General features: G+C 40.4%; 1 protein-coding gene across 27 annotated transcripts in view; it reads left to right on the plus strand.

Moving 5' to 3' along the window:
- cadps2 (Ca++-dependent secretion activator 2) overlaps positions 1–21,106 on the plus strand; it is a 724,760-nt gene that overhangs the window by 163,467 nt on the left and 540,187 nt on the right. For all 27 annotated transcript variants that reach the window (XM_043709173.1, XM_043709174.1, XM_043709162.1 and 24 more), the window contains exon 2: positions 13,895–14,008. In XM_043709173.1, coding sequence (XP_043565108.1) covers positions 13,895–14,008 — 114 coding nt within the window. The remainder of the gene's footprint in view (positions 1–13,894; positions 14,009–21,106) is intronic.

Consider the following 21,106-nt stretch of genomic DNA (forward strand, 5'->3'; position numbering starts at 1 on the left):
TCTCGCCCCAGTACCCTTGAGTGGAAAAACTTTTCTTTAGTTCTTTGATTACTGCCACAATTGCACAAGTGTGGAGTTTAGAAGTTTATTTCCACCTGTACAGTAACCTACCCTGACCAAGTATCCTTTACCTTGGAAGTGGGTTTGGTCTAGTCCCAACCTTTGTTTGGAAAAGTAGAAGCTAAGTGTTTTGTTGGTGTCTGGCTATTAATTATGACAAAATGATATGAAATCTTCAAAAGAAATTGAAGTGACTGGTCACCTTACAGCCGAAGGGAATAGCCCGTGTCGAGCTCGCCAAGTGGCCTTTGCAGATTTTATGAATTATTCGCTCATTAGTTTTGATATTACAGATTGAAACCTAGAAGATCACTTCCTATCGCCAAATGTTTCCTTTGTTCATTGTACGAGCCATCTAGGTGAAACTTCCTGATGAGTCCATAAAGCTGCTTTTTATGCTTCTCAAATTTCCTGCAACTACATTGCAAAGGCTGGTAAACAATCTATAACTGACATTTTTTTACCTCAATAAGTGTTAAATCGTCATCAAGAGAATGCACAGACTATTACCAGGAAAAACTCGGGCATGTAGACTTTATAAGACATAAATCTGAGTCTGAATCTCTGGATACATAATAGCATTTTGACTGTCTCCATGGCAACAAAGTGTAACAATGATCTGTGTCCTGTCTCAGTTTGTAACTTCAATCCCATCAGGTAGTCCGAGAAACATTCACATTCCCACTTTACTGCTAAAACATTTTTCTCTCTCTTTCCTTCTGGTTGCATAATCTGTTCCAGTTGATGCTGAATGTGAAATAGACTAGCTTTTAGCTATTGTTACCCTGACCCTGGTTGACTGTTGAATGACTGGGATGTAATATTTTCAGAATTTGCTAATGCCACAAAACCAGGTGGGAATGTACATTGTAAGAAAGATGCAGGGAAGTTTCAAGCAGACTTAAACTTGCTAGCAAAATGAACAAGGACGTGACTGATGGAACACAATGTAACTAAGTGTGAAGTTACCCATAGGTTGAGTATTTTTTTTGATTGGTGAGAGGTTGGGAAGCGCTGATATCAAACGAATTTGGTGTCTTTGTTCATGAGTCTCTAAAAGTTAGCATGCAGTTGCAGCAAACAGTTAGGAATGCAAATGGATGTTGGCCTTTATCACAAGAGGCTTTGAGTAAGTAGAAGTGAAGATGTCTTACTGCAGTTTGTATAGAATAGAATAGCTATCAGATTTTATCTGGAGAACTGTGTATAGCTGTAGTCTCCACATCGAAGGAAGACTTTACTTACCGTAGAGGGAGTGCACCAGAAATTTATCAAATTAATCCCTGGGATGGTGGAATTGTCTTCTGCAGGAAGGTTGAGAAACCTGGATCTGTATTCTCTAGAGTTTAAGAATGAGAGGTGGCTAAATTGAAACTTAGAAAGGTGGGTATGGACAAGATGTTTCCCTAGCTGCTGAATCTAGCCCCAGAATAAGTGGGAGGCCATTGAAGATGGATATGAGAGAGAATTTCTTTAATTGAAAGATGGTGAAGCTTTGTAATTTTCTACCCCAGAGGTCTGTTGAAGCTCAATTTTTGATATGTTTAAGATAGAAATCAATAGATTTCTGCAGACTAATGGCGTCAAGGAAAAATACCATTGAGATGGATGGTCAGCCATGATCTAATTGAATGGCTCGATGGATTGGACAGCCTGCTCATGTTCTGATGAGTCTTCTCTGGTGAAATGGCCCAAGAATCTAATTTCAGTCCAGGCAAATTTATACATTTTATTCAAAGTGAAGCCTGCATTCTGTAATGCTTTCTGAACTTCAAAGCACTGATTTGTGCTCTTGCTTTATAATGCTTTGTATGAATATGTCATCTACATGATAGATTAATCCAATTTTTGCCCTTCTGAAAAATGAATGATTGCAAATTGAAATATTTCTGGGGCTGATGATACGCCAAAGGCTAAGTTGTTAAGGCAAAATTGCTCAAAAGGTGCAATGAAGATGAATAATAACCTTGACTTGCAGTCTTGGGGTGTTTGCAAAAAAGTATCTATAAGCATCTAACTTCATCATGAGTATGCTCTTGGCTAGTTTTACCAGACTGCCATTCACTGAAAAACTTTGGTGGGTTTCCCTATGCAACAGCCTTATTCAATTGAATATGAGGTCTATGTGTAGCCTGAGCATATCATTTGACTTGGGGACTTGTCGAAGCCCGATAAACCATCTTATAGGCTCTGTGATAGGTGGTATTACCATGCTGTTGAGCCATGCTTTAAATTCAGCAATGAATGTGGAACCCTCCTGGGAGGGCGCAAATGTACTGGCATGGCATCTTGAATAAGATGATGTGATATTCCTCCTCGAGCTTCATGGACTTTGTAAGAACTGTGGGAACTATTGATGAAATGCAGTTCCATTATTGCCCTGTGATACTGCATTCCTGCTTTCCAAAGACCTAATTGAGTGTGTGCATTCCTACATGAAGGAGAAGATGTATTGTTCTTTTAGACATGGAAAATCTTGTTGGTCTCTCACCCTTTCTGGTTTAGTGTAGTAGTGAACTGATCTTATACTTGAAGATCTGGTTTCTAGTTTAATCTTTATCTCTTCACTTCCAATTTGCCTGTTAAGAACCTCTAAATGCCTTCCTTGACTTCATTCAAGAAAGTAGTTTTCCTTTTCTAGCTGTTCATTGTTTATTTATTGATCTTTCTGAATTTTGAGAACTTTTTTCATTTTTCTTTCTGGGATTTTTCTTTTCTGCTGCATTTGTAGCGATGATGTGTAAATCTGCAGTCTTTCTGCATTGTTGAGCATTTATGGACCTGTGGTATTGCTTTGCTGCATCATATGAGCGTTTGAAATGGCTGCTCTACTAGTTCGTTCTTCTTAAAAAAACAAAATATGACCTAAGCCTGTGTCATGTACTGAATTACTTATTCCGCAGTCAAATTGGCTTCTCATCACAGCTGCCTACCATTGCCTTTCTGTGAATGAGTTTGTTGTTTAATGCTTCCCCATCCCCATGGCTCATGTGCTAAAAAGGTCAGTGATGAGCTATTCTATGGATTTCCCTAGCCACTGAGAACTTTCGTCAAATCACACTCGCTCATTTACAAGGTTTGTTTTCAGTTGAAATACGCAGCAAATGCCTCGAGGATTGACTTGAAAGCTGCAGTAGTCACTTCTACACCCTGTCTCATGAGGATGCCCACAACTTTAGCCCAACTGCAATAGGGTTAGGGTTAGGCATGCAGTAGTTTAATAATCTGGTGTTTCTGCCCTTTGTCCAGTGATGCTCAATGGTATTCAGATTGCTGCTTCTGTTGTGTGTTGTGGAATCAGCTAATGATTGGTAACAGGACACTATTCAAAACATCTATCCCATGTTGGTTCTAAGGGGCCTGTTTAGTTGACCATAGGAGAGGATGAGCCACTAATGATTCATAAGAGGCACTTGTCAGACCTGATGTCCCTCTTCCTCTCATGCAATAAGCTGCAAGTTAATTTGGCTTTCTACAGGCATATGGACACATACATCTCCAGTGGAGAGTTATCAATTCTCACTTAAACCTTTTTAACTTTCACTGGAATGTACATTAATACCAGGTTAATACACTCCTGTATGTAGTCAGGCTAAAGTTGCATATTTGGTGAACCATGCTCATCTGATTTATGCCATTCATGGATGGACTTACCTATCCTTTCACTAACTTTTAAAAGGTTACAATTATCGCATAATCACCTAAAGAAATTTTCATGTTCTGGTGTAGTTTCCATGTTCCTATTTTATACCTTCAATTGCTTACCCTCAGCCAATTTTGTACACCATTTACATTGCTGTTGTGACCTCTGGAGGAACTTTAGCTGGTAATCACAACATCATATTGACAAGTAATTTTTTGTTCATTTTACTTGGTCTCTTCTAGTACATTTTTCGCTAAACTATCCTACGACATAGTCTGAGATGATTATAGTATTTTAAAACTATTCCAATTTCAGAGAAAGTTCACTTTGTGCAATAATACAATGGTCTTATTGTCCCTAACCCCGAAATAGATTTCAGCTGGACTAATATTGTTGGAGTGATTGGACTTCTTGTTTTTAATTTTTGTTTCCCCAGAACATCCTTCCTTGATGTATCGTAATAGACTAGAACTTTTCTTTAAAATTAACTACTCCTACATGTTTAGTTTCATCAATGTTTCTTTCTGACGTGCCCTGTCATCACTAAACAATGTCTTAGAAGGCGACAAATGACATTGTATATGTTAAAACCAACACCGTAGTAGTAACAAGCGCGGTCCAGTTTTTGTCAGGACGGGAGAATTGATACCTACTGAATGATGAAGATAAGGTCTTAAATTCCGAGTACAGTTGAATCACCTGCTCCAACAAATGCCACAAAAAATGATCCATAGCTTGCTGAAGTCACTTTAGATTAAGTCATTTAGAAATAACTATCATAAATTACTAAAAAAAAATGTAAAGATTTAAACAGAGTGAATCCAGTAACAGAAAAACTAAAATCTGCTTTCTCTGAAAATGGTTAACTTGCTTCTGGAAAAAGATGAAGCCAAACATGATCAATCTGTCACACAGTTTCTTGCTGCTTTCAAGTAATTTTTTATAAAGAAATTTGCCAAACAAAGAAGCAAAGGATAATTGATTTCTTTAATCAAACTGTGCTGCTGTTAAAACTTGTACAAAACTCTCTCTTCTTGCAAATTAAAATGCAGTAAAATAATAGAATTCATTGATGGCATCACTGATGACTCTTTGGCTTATACTGTGGAATTATTTCACTTACAAGATGTCTCCAGATTGTTGTCATAGAGATCACAGTAAGATACTTTAATCATACTGTTTTTATTCTTTTTGATCTGTCTTGCTTTGATTAAAGCCAATCAAAGGATCAAAGGGTAGTGTACGTTTGCTAACGGCTATCATCTTCCAGTATAACCAAGATGATAAAGCAAATAGTCCTCTCAAATGTTTCGAGTCCAAATTTATGCAGTGTATTGAATCAGCTTTCATACATGTTAATATCATTCTCCAATCACTCAAGTCAATTTTCTCTATAATCATGTCCAGAGGTTTTGAACTTTTCTTTCAAACTGTGCACGGAATATGAACGTTTTTGGCAAGAGCAGCATCTGCTAATTCCTAATTTCCTTTTGAGAAGATATCATTGAAGGTAAACCCATAGTGCTATTATAAAGGGAGTTCAGGTTTTTAATACAGTGGCACTTCAGAAGTGGTAACATAGTTCCAAGTCATGTTGGTGCATCACTTGGAGGGGGACTTACTTAAGATTAGATTACTTACAGTGTGGAAACAGGCCCTTCGGCCCAACAAGTCCACACCGACCCGCCGAAGCGCAACCCACCCAGACCCATTCCCCTACATTTACCCCTGCCCCTAACACTACGGGCAATTTAACATGGCCAATTCACCAGACCTGCACATTTTTTGGACTGTGGGAGGAACCCGGAGCACCCGGAGGAAACCCATGCAGACATGGGGAGAATGTGCAAACTCCACACAGTCAGTCGCCTGAGGTGGGAATTGAACCCAGGTCTCTGGCGCTGTGAGGCAGCAGTGCTAACCACTGTGTCAGCTGGTGGTATTACCATACCTTTGCTTTCTTTGTTCTTTTCATTGGATATGGGTAATGGGTTTAGAATTGTGTGTCAGTGGTGAGGAGAGTGAATGCTGAAGTTCGTGGATAGGGTGCCAATCAGCTTTTCTTCACTAATCCATACAAATGGAGAGTAATCCATAACACTCATGATTTGTCCCATGTAGATGGTGGACAGGATTTGGGGAGTCGGGAGACAAGTTACTCATTGCAGAGTTCTTAGCCTCTAACCTGTAGTCAGTGATTGTACAGCTGATCCAGGTCTTTCTGATATGGTTATGGACTGCTTCTGTATCAGAGGCACATGAATGGTACAGAACATTGTTCAATCATCAGCAACTGTCACCACTTCTGATGAAGAGAAGGTTATTGATAAAACAGCTAGAGATGGTTAGGAATATAGGAACAAGATAGGCCATACATTCCATTGAGTCAGCCCCTCTATTTAATATTACATTAGCTGATTGAACACATTAGTCCCTTTCATCCACACTATTCCCATTGCCCTGTATGCCATTGGTAATCCAAATTTATCAATGTCTAAATATTCTCAATGGCTGAGCTTCCATAGCCCCCTGGGGTAGAGAATTTGAAAGATTCATAACCCTCCAATAAAGAAAATCTCCTCATCTCCATTCTAAATGGCAATCCCCCCCCCCACACACACACACTTATTTTTAAATTATGGTTCTAGACTCCCTATTCAGAGGAGATATCATGCCAACATCTATTCCATCTATCCCTTTAATGTGTCATAGAATTCACTGAGATCACCTCACTTTGATACTTGGAAAGTACAGGCCAAATTTACCCAGCCTCTCTCCAGAAGACAACCCTGCCATCCTGGAAACATAGCTTTGTTGCATTTCTGCTTTGGCACAAATATCCTTCCTGAGTTAAGGAGACACCATATGCTATGTTGTTGGTTCCCTTACTACCTGCTGCAGTGTCAATCTCCCAGGTATTTCCTGCAGGGGTCTGGCAGTTATTGTTGACACTACTGACAGATTCTTGATGTTGGACTTTGAAGCCCCTGCCAGAATGCATTTGTGTCCTTATTATCTTTGTGTCCTTATAATCTTCAATTTCTAAGTGACAGTCAACACCTGAATGAGTGCAGTGTTCTCTATACTCAAGTTTGACTTGATGCCATAAGGTTTTTTGTAGTCGGTGTGTGATTTGAGCGGCTATCTCAGAAGCATTGCCCTGAACCTTTAGTTTACTAAAGCCATAAGGTTGTCAGCATGATAGTGTTGGAATAGCCAGAACTTCACAATTGTAACAATGAAAGTTTACCCCAATAACCAAGTCAGCAATCTTCCTACACAGTGAATAAAATTGTTAAAATGGCACAGAACTAGTAAATTGCGTCACTTTTATTTTTGGGCTCAATTTTTTGCCGCGTGAACAGGAAACTGTAGCCAGACAGCTCCCTGAATTGAGATGAGGGCAGGTTGACTGTCCAATAAATGGTAGAGAGTAACATTTTGAAGCTGGAGGACCAATATGCCTCAAAGGAGTGTACAACTGCAAAGCAGTTTCAGTAACTGAGTGGGCATTTCAACTGGAAGGTGCATCCTTTGTCACTTCTTAAAACTGTTACCTTAAACATTAAGGGAGCAGCTCAGTCACCCACTTGTGGGAGTGGAGGGGACCCTCTTTAGTATAGCATTTGGCTGTACTTTCACCTAGACAGGTGGGAAAGCCATATAAGCTTTTGTTTAGAATGCTGGCATCCAGCTTCATGGGAACCGGTTTCCAGGCAGATGATCTGACCCCATCCACTTCCATTTGATCATGAAACTTTAAACCAACTGGAATTTCCCTATCTGGGGGCTCAATCCCTGATGAGTAAGACTCTTAAGCCTAATTGTCTGTCTGCCATATTGGGCTGGGTAGTCTTTGCTGACCCCAACCCCAACCCTGACCCTGCAGCAACCAAAATGCCCATGCCAGTGATTCAGCAAGCTGACTGGTCTTGTAACGTCAGCACACTTTCAACATTGTTCCTGTCTTTAAGGAGGGCTTGAAATTCAGCCTGTTTTCTTACTTAAGGTATGTTTTCAAATGAGTTACTTGTTTGTTTTTAAGGACAATCAGAACAAACTGAAGAAATTAAGCTTTATAGCTAAAGGAAATATTTGTTGCAGTCTTACACAAAAGGGTGACAATAATTGAGAAAGAGGATCTGAGTCAAAGCAATGGTACTGGAATATTTATAGAAGCTTTTTAAAGAGACCGTGCATGAACATTAAATGACTTGTATAGAACATTAAAGAAGGAATATGATCTCCTTTTACTCCCCTGCCCCAAAATCTACTACAAAAATACTTTTTCCTTTTTCACTAAAACCCAATTTTCAATTTCTGATGCTTGTGACTAAACTGCTTTCTGTGCTGATTCAAAATTTCTACCTCATTGTCCTTTACCTGAGCAACTTTTGTGTTGTGATCCTGGGCAGTAATTTAGGGTAAGTTTTACTTTTTCTCCTTCATGCTTCTTTGTAATTCTGAATTTTTATTTTTGCAGATTAGCAATGCATGGCAGAAATGAAACATTTCGGATCTGCACAATATCTTACCACTTCTCTGTTGGTCTCTGGGAGTAGTGCAATAATGTAGAGCAAAGAGGAAAGGAGCTGCTGAGTTTTTGTTCAGGTCTTGGTTCACTGGGATCACTACAGGTGCCTTTGCCTCTTTGCAGTTTATTATTTCAGTTCTGATTCTGCTTTCTTTTGTTTACAACTCCCAAGTTTTAACTTTTCACCCGAAAACTCTGACGTGCTCTTCAGCTCAACTGTTCCGGCTCCCGCGCTCTTCCCTCTTCCCACTCATCCTGCCTTGAGCTGCCAAGTGTCCCCAGCCCTGGTAATACTGGCAGCCCTGACCTTGTGCTGCCTCCTCACACAGGACCAGCCTTAGTTTAGAATTAGAATTAGATTTATTTTCACGCGTATATAAAAATGCAGTGAAAAGTACTTTCTTGTGGGCAAACTGCAAATTGTTGTCATGCTCCGGCACCATCTTGAAACGCTGGAACATAATGAAAGATTTTGCTGCAATGGAGTTCATCTTTCCTCTTCTCGTACCCTCTGCTGCTACTCCATTTGTTGCTGGACATTGATTGGAGTTTCTAATGGGCTCCAGGGCCTAGATTACAGGCCCAGCTCTGCATGTCGCCACCACTCCCACAAGTGCTGTGTCTGAGCTGGTCTGGAATCTCCTGCTCCCCACTTTGACTCTCCTCCAGGCAGCACTGGGGTCCTGGCTCCGGCCTCCACCACTGTCGACACTGAAGCCTCCAAGCAATGGATCTGGGCCTGGGTCCAACTGATTCCCCCCATGGGGGGAGAAAAACCTGTGGAAAGACCTGTGGATCACCTTTTACTGCTACTCATGAGGTCCACGCACCAGGGCTCCTTGTGGTTGGTTGTGGGAACAGGGCAACAATTCAAAATTTCTGTTGTGATTGTTTAACTCTCACTTTTGATACATCTTCTAGTGAATCATAGTGCAGCACCATTATCTACTAGCTACCAAGATTAGAATAAAGTTTTCTGTCCCAGTTCCAAAAGCCTTGTGTTTTTGTTTAATATAAATCGTTCACTCAGGCTGAAGTTTAGATTAGATTAGATTAGATTACTTACAGTGTGGAAACAGGCCCTTCGGCCCAACAAGTCCACACTGACCCTCCGAACATCAACCCACCCACACCCATCCCCCTACATTTACCCCTTCATCTAGCACTACGGGCAATTTAGCATGGCCAGTTCACCTAAACTGCACATTTTTAGACTGTGGGAGGAAACCGGAGCACCCGGAGGAAATCCACATAGTTCATTTCGACCCTTGAATTACAAGAGGATAAATTATTGACTCACTTGAAAGGTTCTAACACATAATGAGGTTTACTTAAAATATTTGCAGAAAATAGTTACGGATTTAACAGATTGAGAAGGAAGAGAAAATAAAACAATAACACAAAGATGACAAAACTACTACCTTACTCTAAAACCATCAAATAAATGCTTGAAAAATGCCTGATATTAGAATGCTCAAATATGTATCTAATACACAGTGTTTGAAGTTGCCAATTCCTTTATAATTGAACCCATTCCCCCTCAGACTGTTGGTCAGATTTCTTCTTCATGACTGTCGTACCAATTTCCTTGAAGCAACAGTGTTCAATAATGTTCAATCTGTTAACCTCCTTGTGAGGAATGGATCCAGCTCCTATATTGACAGTGAAGATTAAGGTAGTGCTGGAAAAGCACAGCACGTCAGGCTTTTGCCTGAAACGTCGATTTTTCCTGCTCCTCGGATGCTGCCTGACCTGCTGTGCTTTTCCAGCACTACTCTAATCTTGAATCTAATCGCCAGCCTCTGCAGTATCCACTTTCTCCTGTATTGACAGTCCATATTGTTCCTTGAAGAGTCTCCCAAACCCACAGTACCCAATCATTTCTTTATTTAAAACGAGAAGATACCTTTTTTAAAAAAAAATGTTGTTCATATTTACTCATTTTCTTCAGTAATTTACTGTCACATGCATCCCCTTTCTTAATCAACCTTGTGGATAAAGAATTCTAGCAGAACACCAGAGGCCTTGGGCTTAGCCAATTTGGACAGTACTTAAGGTCTGTCTGAGTACCAATGTGTCCATTTTACTTGCACTGTTTCATGCTGAGAGGTTCATCTTAATTTCACACTTCAGTCAGTTTATTTGAGAAAGGCTGAGAACAAAGAAATTATATTCTCTGTCCAGTTCAATTCCTGCACTGCATCACAGTTAATGTGGTGAAAGTTTTTGAAGTGAATTTGTTTCATTTTGCTTTTACTTTCCAACTGTTCACTCCATTTTCAGATGTTCAGGTGTGGTTTGGGAGATCTAACATTGTCAGTGGGACTGAAGCGTAGCTTTGCTGCAGGCAATCACCATCTGTGGTCTGATAGAAAGTGCAGTTAGGTGAACATTTTTGGAAAAGGAAATTTATTCACAGAGTAGTTCTTTGCTGAAATAAATCCTAGTGGGTGAATGCTAACACAAAAGACTTCATTAAGCCAGTTTTTCTTAAACAACAGAAAATCTAATGGAGACTGAAAAAATGCAGCTAATGACTGCATTTTCATAAAATAACCATCGGAGCGGATTCTTTATAAGTCAATGCAACAATGTACTTTATGTAATTTTAATTGAAGTTTGAAGTTCAATCTTGATAAAATTTATAGTAATTTAATTGAATACTGAACCTAATATTCCAGTTATTATTTCATTTTTAATATGCTTTCAAGATCAACTTATTGTGATAATGTTTGCAAAGGAGAACAAAGTTAAATTCAAAATGTCATCATATATTTAGGTACAGAATCAGTGACAGAACATTTATATGCAACTTTATTTCCCCGATGTGTACCTGTTTTCCATGTTTGATGGGTATGTTTTAAACAAATGGTTGCCATAGCAATCCTGCGTTTACAAATCCTTTGCACTTGAGGTAAGATTAACTTCTATTACAGTAGACTAGCATGCTATATTACTTAAACATAAAGCTAGATTTCCTATCTAGTAAAGCATAGCATTATTCATTACACCACAGTGTAATTACTATGAACAAAGGAACTATAAGCTCAGCATGAATGTTGCTTATTGACATGGGTTATATGTTTGAGCAACTTTTTTTTTGTCAACCTTTGTATTACATCTGCCAACTCACCAATCAAACATTGGCAAAAATAATATTATAAGTCTTAGTTGCTTACTTAGTGAGGATGCATTGATCAAAATTCATTCTAACGGCATTTGCCAAGTCCTTTAGAAAAGAACAATGCCCTCTGTTTGATTGTAATCAGGTTTTCTGTTCATAAAGCGCATGAGCTAGAGCAGGGAGGAGGTCATGGCATAATGTTGAACTTGGATTGCAAGGTGAACTTTCCACTGAATATAAAATGTAGAGGTATTTCATTTGCCTTGCCTTTGTTATTTATTTCAAAAATTGTTTTAGAATATGCTGTATGATTGATTTTTATTTTAGGTCAATTGTTCTCAAGGTTGTTTTATCACTTGGGTTTTGATCATATGTCATAGACTAACTGAAAGATTGATTGCTATGAATCTTCAGTACCTCCATTATCGTTGTCTCATGTGACTACTAAGATTGTGGAAGTGAAGCGAGACCTTGGTTTATTTAACCTAACCGTTTCTATATTACTTTTCCAAATGTGACTGGATATCAGGATGCAACCGTACAGTGCCATACAGGTGCACAAATAGCATATATAAATAGCAAAACTCTACTTTCTTTTAGTTTTCCATGTTTACCTTCTTTTAAAAATGGCTAACTTGCTGGTTTTCTGGGCAACTCATAAAATAGCTGAGGCTGATCATATTTTCCAAATCTTCTGGGCCCCCTGCATTATGTAGATATTCCAGCAAAAGACACCAAGGGCTGCCTCTAGTCAACTCTGGACAAAGAAAACCCCCAAAGCTCATAATGTTAAATGGTTATGAATGCTATTATAGTTACCTCTTCACTTGCAATGGAAAGTCTGGAGGAGGCAAAGCTACACTCTTAGCTTAATATTCTTCCAATTAGCCCACTGAGATGGGCACCAGCACTTAACATGCTTGTCTTTGTAACATGACTGAAAGCTGAGCTTGTTGAATTGTTTCAGTATATAGTTCCGGGGTTCAAAGTCAATTGCTGTTTGACCTCCAGAGAGTGAGTGTAGGGCTCCAGGCTGAATTCCAGCCTTGGACAACTGTCTGTGTGGAGTTTGCACATTCTCCCCGTGTCTGCGTGGGTTTTCTCTGGTTTCTGCCCACAATCCAAAGATGTGCAGGTTAAGGTGAATTGGCCATGCTAAATTGCCCATAGCATTCAGGGATATGTAGGTTAGGTGCATTAGTTAGGGGCAATGCAGAGTAATAGGGTAGGGGAATGGGTCTGGGTGGGATACTCTTCAGAGGGTTGGTGTTGGGCCAAAATGGCCTGTTTCCACACTGTAGGGATCCTATGCAGGACAGAAGTTCAAAGGGAAAGGAGTGCATCAAACAATACCGTGCTGTATTCACTTTGGAGGGGAAAAGTAATCTTAATTTTAACTTGCTCCTGTTCCTGCTTTGTCCAAAATATTAAAAAAGCTTCTACCAAAGAAACACATGAGGCAGACAAAATGGTCGACTCTCTGCTGTTTGCAGCCAAGGCTGTCACATCACTTGAGTATCTGTTGGCTCGCTGGAAATCTCTGCCCGTATGCCACCAAGACAGCTTGTTTTAGCCTCTTCTACATCTTGGAGAAACCTGACTGACTGCTGCAATGTCACATATCGGGTTACATGGCCAATTTGCCAGTTGGACCATCTTTTGCATATGCTGGGTAAAACTGGTGGCTGTTCTGAGCCACTTGCAATGCTTGGAAATTTAAACCATTTAGTGTTGTGGTTACTCTTGCTGGCCCTCAGTACTAAGTTATTTAAACAAAACCTGCTTTTGTAAAGGTATATTAATGTTTTGTTTGAGCATGCATTCTTTATCTGTTGATGGACCTCTAGTGCTATTGTTTTATGTCAGATTGAAGTCCACTAATTCTTGAGTTGCAGCATTACTTCATAATTGACCAATAAAATTATGTGCAAGGAAATGCACAGTTAGGAGACATATTTACCAGCTCATATCATCCTCCCACCAAAACACATTTTTTTTGGCCTTCCCTTCACATCCCAAAGCACTTCAGAGGAAAGTGATAACATTTGGACATGGAACAGAAGAGCGACTGGAAACTTGAGAATAAGATTGCGGAGTGTTATGTTCAACCTTTTGAAAGCAGAGGGTTTCACAGAAGTAAGCACTGTGGCTTGGCTTAGAGGCAGACTGAGCAGATCAGTGATGCTAACTGGACAGGAACAAGGAGCAAGTAATAACTGAAGGGTCAAGCGTGCAAGAATTGAACACTTGTGTGAAATGCCAGATGGCAACCCATAGCAATAAAACCATATGCCAGCAGCAGTGAGCCTCTTCAGAACAGAGAGGTGCAAATGCAATGAAAAATAGAATATTTTACATTTCTTGTGATGAGCTGCAACGGAATATTTCCACCAGTTTGTAATTCAGTAGTGTGACAAGAAAAAATGATGCCTTTTAAGAAAGATTTCTAGATAATTGGCACTTCTGAACAGAAGTACTTTTAAAAACAGTTGACAAGTATTGTAATAAACTTGTTCCTTTTGTTTTGTTGCAGTTGAACAAGCAACAGCTCCAGACAGTTAAAGACCGATTTCAGGCCTTCTTGAATGGTGAAACACAGATTATTGCAGATGAAGCATTTTGGAATGCAATTCAAAGCTACTATGAGGTATGGGTGAAACTTAGTAATTTGGCTGTTCGCTTGGATCTTTGGCTGTCTCAAGTCTTTTGCCACTCTTCAGATGGTATTCTGTTCTGCTGGGTGTTTTTATGGTTGACCTTAAAGGGCAACACCAACTTAGACATTACCCATCAGTGGGCCTTGGGTATTGAACATGAGCCTGCGATATTAAAATTGCTGTCTTTTCTGCAGTGGTTCCTGGATTGACATTCAGAAAGGGAATCTTGACCCATTTATTCTCCTGCTGAGGTGAAGTATAGAATCCACAACTCTCAACTGATAGAGGTTAATTAACTTAGAACAGAAACTGAGATTTGCCCCCTCCAACTCCATTTTGATTTAGTCCCACTTCCCTCCCCCTGATCCTTTCTCTCCCCACTTTTGATGGTTTGCATTGCCCTTAATGAGTTTTGCATGTAAATTATCCAATTGGGAACATGGATGACTTACTGGTGTTGGTTAATACATGGAAAAAAAGTCATTGATTTGGTGTGATGGTTAAAAATCAATATTCAGTTGTGCGCAAGAGCACTTCTAGATGAAAAAAAGAGCAAAACCTCATAACCAAAATTTGTTGATGATTCCAAACTACGGGGAAGTAGCTCTAACACCAAGGAAAAATGGCCAAAGAAACATAAGATAAAGGAACAGAATTAGGCCATTCAGCCCCTTGAGTCTGCTCTGCCATTCAGTCTTGACTGATGTGTTTCTCAACCCTGTCCTCCTGCCTGCCCTCTAACTCTTGATCCCCTTACCAATCAAGAACTTTTCTATCACTATCAAAGATTGGACCTTCACAGCTTTTTGCGCTAATGGATTCCACAGAATGGGTCAAATAGTTTTAACATTGATAATTGTGAGGCCGCTCACTTTGATAGGATAAACCAAAGCATCACCTATACTTTAAAATAAACTGAATGGGAGAGAAGAACAAATGAACCTAGAGATAAAACATCTGTTACTATGGAAATAAATGCCATTTCTTATAAGTAATACAAAATACTAATGAAACTATGGGATCTATTTTTCCAGGTACATTAAGGCCTTGTTTTAGGTTGCTCTGTTTCATCCCAATTATACATAGCATTGGTTAATTTTTGGGGCCTTTTTCAGTTTTGTATTGCTGTTTCATGTTGACATAATTTACATGCATTGTGGTCATTGGAATTGGGCATCATTGCATGTCAGTGTCTATCTGCAATCTTCTATTGATTCTTTGCAATGTGCAAGGGGATTTCACAATGGTCTATTCAGGCCATTCCTGGTACAGTCCATTTGTTCTCATCCTGGGGAGGAGAGTGAAGTAGGATCAGGAGGAGAGACTGCTCTCTACTGTGATGGGACTGAAAACAAGGTTGGAACTTACACAAGTGATTAGTGGTGAGGAGTGAAAGTGGGTGGGGCATGAGGTGAGTGTTGGCAGTTGTGGGCAAAGTGTGAATTTGGTGCCACTGCTACAGTCATGGTCTTTCCAATTCATGCACCTATCCTGACATTTTGCACCATTGTGTACTGGAGTGGAGTGGGCTCTGAAGATCACTTGGGGAATAATGGAGATTTCTCATTTTCCTGCTCCTGGATTTCTAATTTAAAAATTCAGGCTTGAAGTAGAGCACTTCCAGAGAAAGAGATGAAAACAGCACATCACCAACTATTAACCCTTGCTTTCCATTTTCACTGCTGAAGTGGAGCTTTAATATTATTTGTTGGTATTATAGCATTTGGTTGACTGTCGTCATTAGTTTCCAGTCTAATAAATACTGCCCACTTTGTATTTCGAATATGTTGCCTCAGTAGAAAAGCTGCACACTGACATTCCAAAAATAGCCATTTTAGATTAGATTAATTACAGTGTGGAAACAGGCCCTTCGGCCCAACAAGTCCACACCGACTCTCCGAAGAGCAACCCACCCAAACCCATTCCCCTACATTTACCCCTTCACCTAACACTACGGGCAATTTAGCATGCCCAATTCACCTAACCTGCACATTTTTGGACTGTGGGGGGAAACTGGAGCACCCGGAGGAAACCCACGCAGACACAGGGAGATTGTGCAAACTCCACACAGACAGTCGCCTGAGGCCGGGAATTGAACCGTGCTAACCACTGTGCCACCGTGCCACCCATCATGTGAACTGCAATGCTTTCCCTTCAATTAATATGGTACTTCTACAATATTTAGAAACTTGTTTTTAATTTTAGTTTAGCTAAGAATGCACAGTGCACATGTATGGTGCAGTATTTCAACTTGTACGTTGATGACCCACAGGAATCTAAAATAGTAGCATAAGGAGCTTTGAAAATCTGAGATAAAAACGAAATGCTGGAGAAACTCAAAACATAACATAACATTGAGACATAACATTGAGTCCAGTGACTTTTGTGATTTCTCCACATGTGCACCCACACCTGCTGAGTTCCTTTTGTTTTTATCTGCAGGAACCTAACTGGTTCATTGATTCCTATGGGACACCTTGCTTCACTTAAAGTTATTTTGCTTCAAGTCGACTTCAAATGACTCCCAAAGTAGACTTCAAAAGTAGCAATGTGATGTTCCGCTTGAAAATGCCATGTACATTTCGTAATTCCAGTCTCTCTCTCTTAAAATCAATGCTTTGGAAATGTCGGTATTGGACTGGGGTGTACAAAGTTTAAAAATCACACACCAGGTTATAGTCTAACAGGTTTATTTGGAAGCACTAGCTTTCAGAGTGTTGCTCTTTCATCAGGTGGTTGTGGAGTATAAGATCTTGGATACAGAATTTATACGAAATAAATTTTGTATCCTATGATCTTATATTCCACAACCACCTGCTGAAGGAGCAGTACTTCCAAATAAGCCTGTTGGACTATAACCTGGTTTTGTGAGTTTTAACCTTTTAAAATCAATATGGAAATGCTAGAAAAATCTCAAAAATTGTATTGAATCTGAGAGGTTACAGCTATTGAGAAAGATTGAACAGATTTGGGCTTTACTTTTCTTTAAGAGAGCCTGTTTTGATGCTGTACATCTCATTCATGCAATTAGTTTTATCAAGACTGGTGTAATTATGTTTTGAGAATAGATGTTAATTTGGAAGCCAGAAGTCAAGTAAATTCTATATTTGTCTGACTGCGCCACATGAATCAAAGCACAGAAATGGATTGCAGTTCCCTTTTTTTAAACCAAGCTTTCCTTTCAGTTCTCGACTCAAGTTTAGGTATTAACATTGGTCATATTTCTCAAAGGGTGCAACGTCTCTGCTTCTGTTCAGTGGCTAAAGGCCCATGCTTGGTCATTAGGAAAGCCTATTATCAGAATAATCTGTGATGCCTCTTACAGTTAAATGCTTGCCAAGTCGCTCAATACTAATTGAGTGGCTACAATGAGAAGTTAAAAGAATGCTACTTTTGAGAGTGGACCTCCTAAATGAGAGTTCTTTTTTTTACCAATTGCACAGACTAAAATGGCTCAGAAAAGGAATTTAACTAATGACTTCAATTTTTTCCATGTTCAAAATATTTTTTCAAGTGGATCAAAATAGCTGGCATTTTCAAACATTGAGTCAATGATTTTAACTGATAAACTGTTTTATAAATTGTTACATGCAGAGAGCCATGTAATAGAATGTTGTTAATAAATGTGAAGATCGTTTTGTTTAACATCTAAAATTATTACTTCATAAAGAATGAGCATAAGGGACAACTAGGCTGCCTGTACAAGTGACTTCCAACATACTTGTTGACTAATCAGATTCCTATAGAACCAAAGTAGAAACTGCTGGAAAGGCTCAGCAGGTCTGGCAGCATCTGTAGAGAGAAGTCAGAGTTAACGTTTGGGTCCAGTGACCCTTCCTTAGAACTGTGGTCCAGGAAAATGATGTTTTTTATGCAGAAGATAGGGTGGAGGGAAGGGGGTAAGGAGTGAATGATAGGTGGGGATAGAGCCCAAAGAGAGAGAGAGAGCAGTTGGACAGACAAAGGAGTGGAGAATGATCTGGCTGGGAGGATGAATGGCTATTAATGGGGACTGTTAGTGGGTTGTTTGTAATAGCATACCATGTGAAAACAAGGTCTGGAGTGTTGGGGTTGGGGTAAGGACATGGGAGGAGTACAAGCCTTGAAGTTATTGAACTCGATATTGCATCTGGAGGGCTGCAAGGTCCCCAAGCAAAAAATGAGGTGGTGTTCTTCCAGCTTGCACTAAACTTCGCTGGAGCACTGCACCAAGGCTGAGACACAGACAGAAAAGGGTGGCATGTTGAAGGGACAGGCAACAGGAAGTTTGGTCTTTTTTGCAGACAGAACGTAGGTGTTCCGCAAAGCGGTCACCCATTCTACCCTTCGTTTCCCCAATATAGTGGAGACCACATTGTGAGCAGCAAATGCAATAGATTAGTTTGTGTGAAGTGCAGATAAAATGCTGCTTCAGCTGGAAGGTGTGTTTGGGCCCTTGGATACTGAGGGAGGAAGTAAGTGGGCATATGTTACACCTGCTGTTGCAAGGAAGGTGCCCTGGAGCCGGCGGGTGGTATTGGGAGTGAAGGAGAAGTGGACCAGGGTATCCCGGAGGGAACGGTCCCTGCAGAATGCTGACTAGGGAGGGGAGAGGAATATCTATCTGATGGTAGTGTCCCACTGGAAGTGACGAAAATGGTGGCTAATGCTCCTCTGGATGTGAATGCTGGTGGGATGGTAGGTAAGGACAAGGGGGACCTGTGGGCGGCACGGTGGCACAGTGGTTAGCACTGCTGCCTCCCAGCGCCTGAGACCTGGGTTCAATTCCCGCCTCAGGCGACTGTGTGGAGTTTGCACCTTCTCCCCGTGTCTGCGTGGGTTTCCTCTGGGTGTTCCGATTTCCTCTCACAGTCCAAAGATGTGCAGGTCAGGTGAATTGGCCATGCTAAATTGCCCGTAGTGTTAGGTAAGGGGTAAATGTAGGGGCATGGGTGGGTTGTGCTTCGGCGGGTCGGTGTGGACTTGTTGGGCCGAAGGGCCTGTTTCCCCACTGTACTGTAATCTAATCTAAATCTAAACTATCACTGTTGCAGGATGGAAGGGAGCGGGTGAGGGCTGAAGTGCGGGAGATGGGTCAGACCTAGTTGAGGGCCTTGTCAATGATGGTGCTGGGGAATCCTAGGTTGAGGAAGAAGGTGGACTTTTCAGAGGCTCCCTCCTCAAAGTTGGTATGTTTGGAACAGATGCGACAGAGATGGAGGAACTGGGAGTCTTAATGGGAAGCAAGGTGAGGAAAGTTATAGAACACAATTACCTACTTCAACATTGTCCATATCTTTTGTTGCTCTGGCATGACTGAATGCTTTTCAGACACTTGTATATTTTGTGGGTGATCTGAACCAAGATTAATTCATGTTTGAATGAAAGGTTGTTAAAGGCATCGACAAGAGTGAGGGATTGTCAGAAGCTTTCATCGAATGTTACCAGCTTCCTGCTGTGCTCAAGGAAAATTCAGTCTATACTACTGAGGTGAAATGTATGTCACTGTGGGACCTGCTTCACTGCACATGCAAATATGTCTTGGAGACTAAAGTGATTGTCTGAGCCAAGAACATTAATTGACGGTGGTTTAGTATATCTTCCTCATTTTGAATGATTTAATGCCTGAAATCTGGAATTAGTATTTGTGATCATCCCACTTCTAAAACCCAGACCTCTGTGACATGTGAATAATCATTAGAGCTGTAGGATGATCTATGCATTTTAAATTGGCTTGTGGCTACAGTGGGTCATAGTCAAAATGGTAAGGTTATACGAACAAGCAATCTATACTTTTTTCCCTGAGCCATTGCCCTTCCCCAGATAGCTGATGTTTCAAAGTTTTGTGACGAAATATTGAATTTAATTAAAATCAAAATCTAAGTCACAAATCTAAGTTGGCAGGAATCCAGGTATAACTAATGAGAAATGAGATACAAAGCAAAAATACTTCCTGTATCTTTATTCCTTTTGTGTTGGGGGAAATTACAATTTGCTCTTATTTTTAATTGGTTAGGTATAAAGCAGCTATTAATCAAAACGTGGACAACCTTTGTTAAGCTTTACCAGAAATGTATTGGTCTGTTCTAACCCTTTACTGAACTTAGTGTCTATCTCTGAGCAGGAATCTGCATTTAATTTTAAGTGAGACCTAAATTAACATGGCCCCATTATGATAATATCCAAAATGTTCTGGTGTTGAATAATTCCTTACAATTTGTTATTTATCATCCCTTAATAAACCTGCACATTAATCATTCCGAGGAGGTTAATTCTGCCTTGATCATGTGATAACATGACAATGCATGCTGGCCTTTGTCGTGTGCTTTAAGGATTGATGTCAGCAGATGACCTAGTCACATGGTGTGGGTGTGCTCTAATGCACGTTGCCATGGTGTCCAAGGTTCTACTGAGTTGCTCTGGGAAAGTGTTTACCAGGGACAAGTGAGCAGAGCACTTAAAAGACTGAAATTACTATTTAAAAGGCTGCATCATTATTCCTTTTACAGAATCTGCAAGTGGCGAGTGGTTAATGATCTAGGGAACTTCATCTTGTGGTGTGGTTTTGGAACTCTTACTGTGAGAAGTGCAGCACAGGTGAATTGCCCTGTTTGGGAAGCCAGGAGATGGGATACAGTGAATAGTTAGATATTTTTCTTGAGAAGAGGCACCTCTTGCAGTAAGTGCTGTGTACAAGAACCAAAAATTGAGACCAAAGGAAAAATCTTCTAGGAGAAAGTGAGGACTGCAGATGCTGGAGATCAGAGCTGAAAATGTGTTGCTGGAAAAACGCAGCAGGTCAGGCAGCATCCAAGGAGCAGGAGAATCGATGTTTCGGGCATGAGCCCTTCTTCAGGGATGAGGAAGGTGTGCCAAGCAGGCTAAGATAAAAGTAGGAACCCTCCAACCACAAGGGATGAACTCAGATTTCTCCAGTTTCCTCATTTCCCCTCCCCCCACCTTGTCTCAGTCAAATCCCTCCCACTCAGCACCACCTTCCTAACCTGCAATCTCCTTCCTGCCCTCTCCGCCCCCACCCCCACCCCCACTCCAGCCTATCACCCTCAACTTTACCTCCTTCCACCTATTGCGTTTCCAATGCCCCTCCC

Source organism: Chiloscyllium plagiosum, chromosome 19 (genome assembly GCF_004010195.1).
Source record: "Chiloscyllium plagiosum isolate BGI_BamShark_2017 chromosome 19, ASM401019v2, whole genome shotgun sequence".
NCBI classification, from domain to species: Eukaryota; Metazoa; Chordata; class Chondrichthyes; order Orectolobiformes; family Hemiscylliidae; genus Chiloscyllium; species Chiloscyllium plagiosum.